Below are 10037 nucleotides of genomic sequence, written 5' to 3' on the forward strand. Positions count from 1 at the left end.
ACAGACCTCAGCTCACTATATAAAAGAGAACTCCACCAGAGCCTGGTCAGTGCAGAATGGGGTTGCCTTGGGAATGGTGCAAGCACTGAATAATACAAGCACTGAACGGAAAGTCCAATCTGGTGACCTCTACTCCCCTTTCAGGTCTTGATTTGGTGCAAATCAGCTCTCTGTCTGCCTTGTCCAGGTGCAGGTCTTAGACTGGGACCTTCATGGTAACAAGCTCACTATAGGCCCATGTTCAATTAGTAAATGCTTTTGGAGGAAGCTGGTAATCTTTTCAGAGGTTATTTTCTTGTTTTTGGTACTAGGAATTTAATCCAGAATGCTTAACCACAGAGCAACACCCCAGCCCTTTTTATTTTTTGAGACAGCGTCTTTCTAAGTTTTTTAGGGCCTCACTAATTTGCTGAAGCTGGCTTTGAACTCCCAATCTTCCTGTCTCAGCCTCCCAAGTTGCTGGGATTACAGGTATTTACAGGTATGTACCACCATTCCCGTCAGTTTTTTTTTTTTTTTTTTTTTTCCTTTCTGTAAGCCATGAGCAAATGAGATGTGGGTTGGACTCAAAGCCTTGTGTCTAATGGCAAGACAAGAGATCCTACAGTTTGGGCTCTGGCCACATGGAGCCTGCTTCCCTCTTGGATCACTGGTTTATAAACTTTTGGGTTCTGGGTTGCTCTGCTCTCCTTTCACAGGAGCACAGAAGCTATGGGCAATAGATCCTTAGCAATGTCCCTAAGGATGACAGACTGCAGGGAACTGGTGGTCCTGAGGGGTCTCCAGGGATCAGAAGATGCTGGGGATGGAGGGATAGTGAGGGGAAGAAGGGCACTAAGAACCTCAAGTTCAATAGCGGGGTGGGGATGGCTGCAAACAACATCCACTGGAGCCAGCCTGGTTCTTGTCTGTGCAGAGAGCAGGCAAGGGGCAGCTCTCAGCCAGAGAGGCTGGCAGGTGGGCAACTGGCATCCCAGAAAGAAGAGGATGCAACATGAGGGCAAGAAGTGGCTATGTGCTCCAAGAAAAGATGCCCAAGGCAACCTAATAGAGCCTTGCACCCCTGATTTTTGGGGAGTACTGGGGATTGAACTCAAAGGCATTCTGCCACTGACCTACATCCTAGCTCTTTTTTTACTTTTTATTTTGAGACAGGATGTTGCTAAATTGCTGAGAATGGCCTCAAACTTGCAATCCTCCTGCCTCAGCCTCCAGAGTTGCTGCACTGGTGTGCACCCTTGCACCTGGTGTGCCTGGTTTTTAAAGGGCACTAAATCACACCTGATTCAAGTGCTGGGCTTCTACCTCATGCAAACTTCTCAGTTGCGGGCAGTGAGACCTAAGGGCCAGTGGGGCAGAAGAAAAGGGAGAGAGGACCAGTGTCTTCCAGGAGAAGCTTGGCTCAGGCACCTGCCTTGGACTTATCAATCTACCCCTGGCTCCACCTCTGCACTTGAAGTCCGGTGGGGTCTCAGGTAGAAATCCTGCTCCTCACGCCAGCCCTCCTCCATTTTCCCTATTCAGCAAGTAGCAGCCTACCTCCAGATTCTCGCCTCTCACAACCCTCTTCCACTCGGCTGTTTTCAAAATCCACCACTCCCCTGTTCCACACTACCAGACGCTCTCCTCGCAGTCTCCCCCTTTCCCTGCCCCTCTCCTCACAGTCTCTACTCTGCCCATCCCTCTTGCAGGGGCCAGAATGGTCCTGTTCAAACTTCAGGCAGTTTGAATCTCCACTCTGCTCAGAACTCCCCCAGGGCTCCACCTCACTCATGGTAAAAGCCAAAGCTGCTCAGGGAGGGCCCCGCGAGCTGCCCACCCCACTCTCTGCCTTCTTCCCAACCCGGCCTCTCCCTGTCATGCCAGCTCCTTCCTCTGCCTGGACCATGCTGCACCAGACATCTGCAAGGTGCAGTCCCCATTTCATTCCAGCTCCAATTATCCTTGGGTGAAATCATCTTAAGAGTGTCAGTTTTTGTTTAGTCCTTTATGTCTCTTTCTAGCACTTCCTACCTGATGTGTTTTTTTTTTTTTCAATAGTCCCTTTTTAGTTGCTCTTCCTCACTCTCATCAGAACTTAAGCTTCAAGTGCAGCTCTTTCCCAGGGCCTGGAACAGTGCTGGCACAAAGCAGGTACACACGAAGTGTAGAAAGTTAAAAAAAAAAAAATTAATCTTGAAATCTGTGTTAAGGGTAATAGTAAAATCTGGGGGTAATTCACTCAATAATTTTGGAGTGGGAGAAGACAGCAGCTAAGTCAGGCATGACACACATTGTTTCCAAACCAGTGGATTTTTCCCCTCCATCTTGCTGGGATCTGCTCTGCTCAGCTCTTCAATCTCAGCCGGCTGTTGAGCTCTCTTCTGCACCCAACCTGAAGGGACTGCTCAGAACAGGAGGGGAGGGACCCCAAACACCTACTCCAGGGCCAAAGCAGAACCCCCTCTGGCCAAACCTCCCGAAATAGACTGGGGACACCAGTGTTCCAGTTTGCGTCAAGCACCTGCGTGGGGCTGTGTCCAGGAGTCTGGCGTCCCCAGGCCCTCATGGCTGCCCTATATCTGCACTTCCCTCCAAGGCAGTATTGACCAGCACAGAACTTCTCTGGTGCTGGAACTCTGACCTGAGGAAGAAGAAACAGCTTCTCACTCCCGGGTTCCATAGTTGCCCACTCTGGGGCCACCAGTCTGAGCAGCCTTTAGGAATCATCCAGCCACCTCTTTCCCCACTAAAGGCTCTCCCTCTGCCCTCCCTCCTGGGCCCCATCTCCTTTCTCCTTCTTTGCTTCTTTGGTTTCCATTCTGGTGCTGGAGGAAGTTCCTGGGCCTAAGCTCCAGGTCCTGCTGTGACCCTGCCCAGCCTGGTGACCCTAAGCCCTTCAGCACCTACAGGTACAAGATGGCTGCATCTAGAGTCTGACATGATCCTCTTGCTCATGTCACACATCACAGCCTCCTGAGAAGTCTCATCTCCAGGCTTGCCCCGACCCAGCTTCCATTCTGAACACACACTTGATCTTGGCTACCTGGGTCTTCCTGCTGCCTACAGGGACAAGCCGGTCTGGCCTGTTTTTCCCTCCAGCTTTTCTTCTGGTCACAGATGTGGGGGCCACAGCTCTTTCTTCTCCAACATTCTAATCTCTTCTCCTTAAGAGTTGAACCAGTTGTAGTTCTGGGTTCCCCTGCTCCTGGAAGCCCGTACATCTCTGAAGGCCCCAGGGTGGGCTCCTGACTAGTGTCAGCTCATTGCAATAGCTTCAATACCTACACTTATGTCAAGTGGCCAGCATTTTCTTGCGGCAGTCACTAGCCCAGAGGTGACATAGGGTCTAAGGGAACCCAATCAGGACCATTACTTGACCTCCTCTCAATATGAACAAGGAGGCAAGTAGCTCTGTTGCTTTTGGCTATATCCAGGGGCAGCTACAAAGAAGAGGGAAATTACAGGCTAGTCCCAGGTTAGCTAAAGTTCAGTTACTTCCCCCAAAGGACAGGCCCAGAGCCCGGAGGAGAAGGTGCTGGGTTAATGGATAGCAGAGACCTATTCATTACTTTTGTTTCCATTTTTTTTTTTTTTTTAGCATGAATGATGGTCTTCAAGTTGGAAAACAGAGACGAATATATAAAAGGGAAATGTAGTACAAGATATTTCCAACTGTTTTCCCTCCCGTCACCCCAGGCATTGATCCTAGGGCCTAGTGTGCATGCTGAGCATGTGCTCTACCACTAAGCTGCACCCCCAGTTCTCTCTACCTGCTTTAATGCCTTCTACTCTCTGACCACTGAAGGGATAGAAGAGGAGCTGAAAGATCAGAGGTGGACAAGGAGGAGAGGCTGAGAACATCAGAGACAGGTCCTAGTTCTTGACCTTAATCCCCAACAAATCTTCAGCCTAGAACAGCCTATTGAACATATCTGCAACTTTTTAGAAAATAATAAGAGCAGCAGATACAATTCTATGTTTCTTGTCTGTGTAGATATTGGGTTATAGCTGGCTAGTTATCTATCTATCTGGTACTGGGGATTAAACCCAGGGGTAGCTTTACCACTGAGCTACACCCCCAGTCCTTTTTATTTTTTACTTTGAGACAGGGTCTCACTAAATTGCTGAGGCTCTTGCAAAGTTGCTGAGCTGGCCTCAAACTTGCAATCCTCCTGCCTCAGCCTCCTGAGTTAATGGGATTATAGGTGTGCATCATGGCGCCCATCTTACATGAGACTCTTTACATGTATTAACTCATTCAAGCCTCCCCCAAATCCTATGGAGATTATTATCAACCTCACTTTATGGAGGAGTAAGCAAAGGCCTAGAAAAGCTAGAAAAATAGCAATGAATCAGAAGTTAATGTGGGCTCGGGGCACAGCAATCACTTTATGTACTTTTCCTGTCTCTCCTTCCATGTGCTGTACACCATCAGGGTCAGAACAATGGGATCCTCCCTGCTCTTCCAATCTTTGCATTCTTTAAGAGCAAAGTTTTCAACAAATTTAATTGTCTTGAGGCTGGAGTTGTGGCTCAGCGGTAGTGCACTTGCCATATGAGGCCCTGGGTTCAATCCTCAGTACCACATAAAAATAAAAGAATAAAATAAAGCTATTTTTTTAAAAAGTCAGTCTGAAAAACATTTTTAAAAATTGTATTGTCTTCTCTTTTCTGCTATGAGTCCTAGGTCAATAAATCAGGGGATTATCACAGACCAACCCAATACATATACAACATTATCGACTGAAGCCCATTAACGTTCTGTTCTTCTTCCAGGATCCCATCCAGAATACCACTTTACGTTTAGTTCTCATGACTCCTTAGGTTTTACTTGGCTGTGATAGTTTCTCAGACTTCCCTTGTCCTCAATGACCTTGACCATTTTGAGGGGAACCTGTCAGGTATTTGGTAGGATGCCCCGCAGCTAGTATTTGTCTGATATTTTTTCATGATTACTCTGGGGCTATGGGTTTGGGAAGGGAAACCACAGAGGTAAAGTGCCATTCTTATATTAAGGGCACATACCATCTATATGACATATCACTTCTGATGTTGACCTTGATCACATTCTTGGACTGTTCATCAGGTTCCTTCACTGTGAAGCTGCTCTTTCCCCTTCTTTCTATACTGCATTCTTTAGAAGAAAGTCACTGTACATTTCTTATTTAAAGCTATACAGAGTTTCACTTCACCTCCTTGATGGGAGAATTGGCTACATAAATTATTTGGATTTCTACTGTATGGGAGATTTTCTTATTATATATTCATTCATTTAATTATGCATTTATCTAATCTTGTATGGCCTCATGGACATTTTATCTCATACTCTGAAACCTAGTTATGTTGTAATTTTTGCAAAGCATTTGATCCTGGTATCCTTGGTATTCTGGGGGTAGCTGGTAAAATGCAGACATTGAACCCCATATCTAATGAGTGATAACTACCCACTCTGGGGCATCCATGGGCTGGGAAATCAGTGTTGCTGTTTGATTTTTTTTTTAACAAATGAAATACCAACTGTTGGAATACACAGGAATTTTGAAGGAGCTCTGCTTGTGGAGGGAAATTATGCTTCTGATGGACACTGCATCTGCGAATCTGATGTGTAGTGAACTGGGATGCAAAACTCAGTTCCATAAGTCTTCCTCTGTGAATAGAAGTGTCCCTACAGTGCCTTGGGCCCTGTCCGTGGTCCTGCCCTGTATTCTTAATGAGAGTGACAGAGATGGGATGTCAAAGTCTCTCTCAGTGATACAACATGATGAAATGAAAAAGATAAAATTTAATTGGAATAAGGATCAAGTAACAAGCTTAGATTCAAGAAATTAATGACACAACAGGCCTGATCTCTTCAGCAAGTCAGAGTTATGAGGGAGAGGGGCGGTGGATAGCCAGATGCACTACACAGACCTGGAGAGAAATGGTCTTAAACAAATCAGCCTAAAAAGTGGACATTTTCAGATCAAATGAGAAATCTGGAAAAGGTATCTGTACAAAATGTGCCAAAAATTTATTGAAGCAGAAAGGTGATAATCATTTATTAGAAAGAAATTAGGTTACAAAATACTGTGCAGAGTATGATCTCATTTTATGGAGAAAGTCTACATATAAGCATGGAAACAGCTCTAAAAGAATGTGACCAAAAGGATCACCCAAGGCTCCTTGGGGGATGATACGTTTATTTCTGATTGTCTGTATTTCCAATTTGCTGTACTACATATATACCACTTCTGTAATAATAAATGATTATGGTTTAATAAGGGAAAAAAATCACTGTCCCTCCCCATGAAGGATCCATGGCAGAGGTTTCTTAAGAGATCCCTGAAGATTTCAGTGGCCAGAAACTTAGCATGAATGAAGAACATGGACACTACTGAATAGGCAAGCACCCCCCTGAGCTGCCAGTGATGTGGTGGGGTCTCCTGGTCCAGGACCTTCACATAACTGCTAGAGAAAGTCACAAGATTAGTCAATGGCAACTCCAGGGCCAGAAGCCAGAGGTTTTGGCCTCTTCTGGGCAGTAAGAAAGTAACTTCTGGACAGGGGTTATTTGACATTAAACTGGCAAGATGGGAGGAGGGAAGCGGCAGCAGTGCTGTATTAAAATATTTAAAGGCTGCCACATAGAATAGAAACCCACATGAGCCCCTGTGCAGAACCAGATGACTAAGTGACAAGCAGGTTTGTATCTGGAATGTAGAAGTTTCTAAAATAGGAGCTGTCCAGCTTGAGGGTAAGGTTGTGAGACTTGGAGCATGTGGCTGAGGCCAGTGGCCTCCTGCCAGAGGTTTCTGGGAGGCCATTCCAGGACTGAGGCTCTATGGTTCTGGAATCTCTTGTTTCAGCCAGAGCTGGGTGATTTCTCTCACCTGCAGCCAGTGTCCTAGGTGCTAGGGGGCCGCTCAGCCTACCTCAGATGGGAGCCACTGGGAAAGGGGAGGTTTTGCTGGCTTTTGGGGAAGAAGGACCTTGGTGGTGGCAAGCAATGCCCCTGAGTAAAGCCAGCAGAGGCGGAGGACAGGCTCCAATAGGAACCATAGCATGAGTACCCTGGGATAGGGACTGGAGTCCTCAAACCTGACACCTACCTCACTCTCTTCTACCTGCTATTCTCAGGGATTCCCAGGTCCTGGCCCCTGCCCAGGTACTCAGGAGGGATCATCATCACCTCCCACTTGTCAGGTGACAGGGAGACATGAGCCTACTGGTCATCACCCAGCACCACCCATGTTCCAAGATGCCAGGCCTGACCTGTCCTGGGAACAGAATTCCAGCTAGTGCCCACTAGAGACCCATGACACCAGGCTCCCTATGTAAGGCCTGAGGTCTTGGGTGGCCTTGGAAATCCACTGCTCAGGTCTTTTGTCCCCGTGAGAGAATCATGACCACTGCCCAGTGGGAAGGAGATTAAGGGTGAGGGATGCTCTCCAGTCAGGTGAGTGGCTTGTACTCCCCCCCAAAACACAGTCCCTGTGCTGACAGTGGTGAGAGGACACTATCCTCTGGCATTTATTGATATTACTCTGTCTGCCCACTGGCAGCACCAAACCTGAGATTCCAACCGTGCTAACAATCCACACAACTCCTGCTTTCCACCATGAATGTGGCCACACCACGGGAAAACACGCTGCTCAGCTATCACTTCCTAGGCTTGGCTCTGCTGGCCTGTCGCAGCCAACACAGTCAGCTGCCAGCCAGGCCTGCATGGGAGGTCACCAGGCACTGGGCGAGAATCCAGGATGGCCCCAAACAGACCCTCCTCCTGTGTTTGTGGCAGGGGCTGCAGTCAAGGCTAAGTGCCCCTGCTTGTCCCTTGGGAAAGGCCCAGCAGGGTGCACAGAGTGCCCCCCCCACAGCTCCACCGCGACTTGGTCTTCAGAGGATGGGGGTTCCAAGGCCATATTTTGACAGCTCCCATCCCCAAGAACCCACCGGGTTCGAAGATCGCCCAGAGGAACCCGCACTGAGCCTGACGCATACGCCAGCAGCCCGGGGCTGAGGGTGGAAAGTAAGGGTCCGACTGGGCAGGGGTGACCCCGGGCCCACGGTCCCTGACCCTAGCAGAGGGAATGGGGTTGGCACAGGTAGGATTTCTCAAGCGAAGCAAGCCACCGCCTTGGGCTTGTGGAACGCGGAGACTGGTCCCAGGCGTGGGTGACACGGCCGGTAAGCTGGGGGAGGGGCGACGCGGAAGGCACCGAAGCCGGGCTCGCGAGGGCAGCGGGTTCAGGGACAGTGGTGCCGAGGACCGGCTGGGCGCGGCCGCCTTACCTCCTCACCCTGGCCGAAGCGCAGTCCGAGCGCCGCGACGCGCTCCACGCGCAGGAAGCCGTCGGGGTCGCGGCCGCACACCTCAAACACCTCGCGCAGGCGGCGCACGGAGCGCAGCAGAGCCGCGGGGGCGCCCGCCCAGCCCGCGCCGCCTGCCATCCGGGCGGGCCCCGCAGCTAGCCCGAGCCCCGCGCCGCGCGCCGCGCCCGCCGCAGCCCGCCCTGCGCCGCCATCGCCGCGCGTCCTGGGCCGCCGCCCGGCCGCCCGCCTGGGTCTGCGACGCGCAGCCTCCGCCCGGCGGCGGCCGCTGGAGTCAGCTGCGGCGCCGCAGCCCCGCCGCTCCGGTGGGGGGAGGGGAGGGGGCAGGAGAGGGGCGGGGGCCGCGCGCGAGCCCGAGGCTGGCGGCGGCGGCGGGGACGCGGCAGACAAAAGGAGCCGCGCGCGGCCTCGGGAGTAGGGCAGCACTCGCCGGCAGGCAGCGGGGCGCGCTGCCGGCAGCCGCCTGCTTTGCGGACTCAGTTTCCCTCGGCGTAACCGCCTCCTCCCCTGAAAACCCCGGAAGGTGGCCTGTCGCGCCGCCAAGGGGCGCAGCGAGTGTTCTGAAATTCAGAGCTGCCCCCAGGCCCCGCCCCTCCTGGAAGAAATCAGGGTTATGAGACTCGAGTCCCGCGACCATCCGTGCGGGATCCAGCAACACCTCATTCATCAGCCCTAAGTTCTTGGCCCCTCTACCCCGTGGTCAACCCATCCCTGCTTACTGTGTGTGTCTTTTATTAGCACCTGTCATTTACAGAGAGCTCAGTATTTTCCAGGTGCGGTTGATTCAATTCTGAGGAAGCTGAGGTGCAGAGAATGGACTTTAACCTAAGGCACACAGCTTGTGAGAGGCGGGGCCAGGATTCACAGCCAGATCTGGAAGTATCTAGACTCCATTCTTCCAAAGAACTGTCTCCAGACAACACTCTATGGTCTGAGGGCCCCAAAGTCTTCTCCAACAGCATTCGTGGAGCCTGCTCAGGGTGAGGGGAAGGGTGTAAAGAGGAGGAGCAGGGAACAGGCTCAGTTTGGAAGAGAGGATTTGGGGGAGGTAGAGAGGACCAGGGACAGGCAGGGGCAAGAAAATACGAGGCCCCCCATTAGGCTTCCCTTCCTCAGGAGCCAGGGATACCTGAAGCTTTGGAGATGTGGCATCTCCCCTTCCCCCCGCCCCCTTTCTCACACTCTCACTTCCTGGCAGTCCTATTCACCTCAACCTCAGAACCCAGGACAGAATCTCCAGCCTGAGCTACACTTCTGCCTCAGCTCCTCATTCTGACTCATATGCCAGCTCCCCCACACTGCAGGACCAGGCCTGGTTTCCTCTCCTGGCTCTAACTCCTTGCTCAGCATAAGAAGCCCTTGTGGTAATGGTTGCCCTCAGCACAAGTACAGGCTTTGGCTGAACTCAGTCCCCCTTAAGATTGCCAGTTTAGCAGACAGGGTTCCTCCTCCAGGAATCTTTCCCTGGCACCCCATCTTGTCTTCTAGTCTGAGTTCTAGGACCTTCTTCCAGATGTCCACTTAGTTTTGTATTTCTCTTCTTCTATCTTCCCCAATATGCTGGGAAACCCTCCAGGGTAAAGTATGTCTTAATCACTTTATGTCCCTGATCTCCAATCAAGAGTGGACCCAGAAGAAGTCCCTGCCCAGGGAAGATGAGTTGGACCTGTCACCTGCAGGAGCTGAACCCAAGTTTCCACCTTTGCAGTTTTCCTGCTCAACCTTGGAATATATTCTGCATTTAT

General features: G+C 50.8%; 1 protein-coding gene across 1 annotated transcript in view; it reads right to left on the reverse strand.

The window, feature by feature from the left end:
• Window positions 1-8412, reverse strand: part of Rab11fip4 (RAB11 family interacting protein 4) — a 106333-nt gene extending 97921 nt beyond the window's left edge. The window contains exon 1 of the mRNA XM_076870699.1: window positions 8254-8412. Within this exon, the coding sequence (XP_076726814.1) occupies window positions 8254-8412 (159 nt within the window). The remainder of the gene's footprint in view (window positions 1-8253) is intronic.
• Window positions 8413-10037: the final 1625 nt, after the last annotated feature.

Source organism: Callospermophilus lateralis, chromosome 11, assembly GCF_048772815.1.
Source record: "Callospermophilus lateralis isolate mCalLat2 chromosome 11, mCalLat2.hap1, whole genome shotgun sequence".
In the NCBI taxonomy this organism is placed as follows: Eukaryota; Metazoa; Chordata; class Mammalia; order Rodentia; family Sciuridae; genus Callospermophilus; species Callospermophilus lateralis.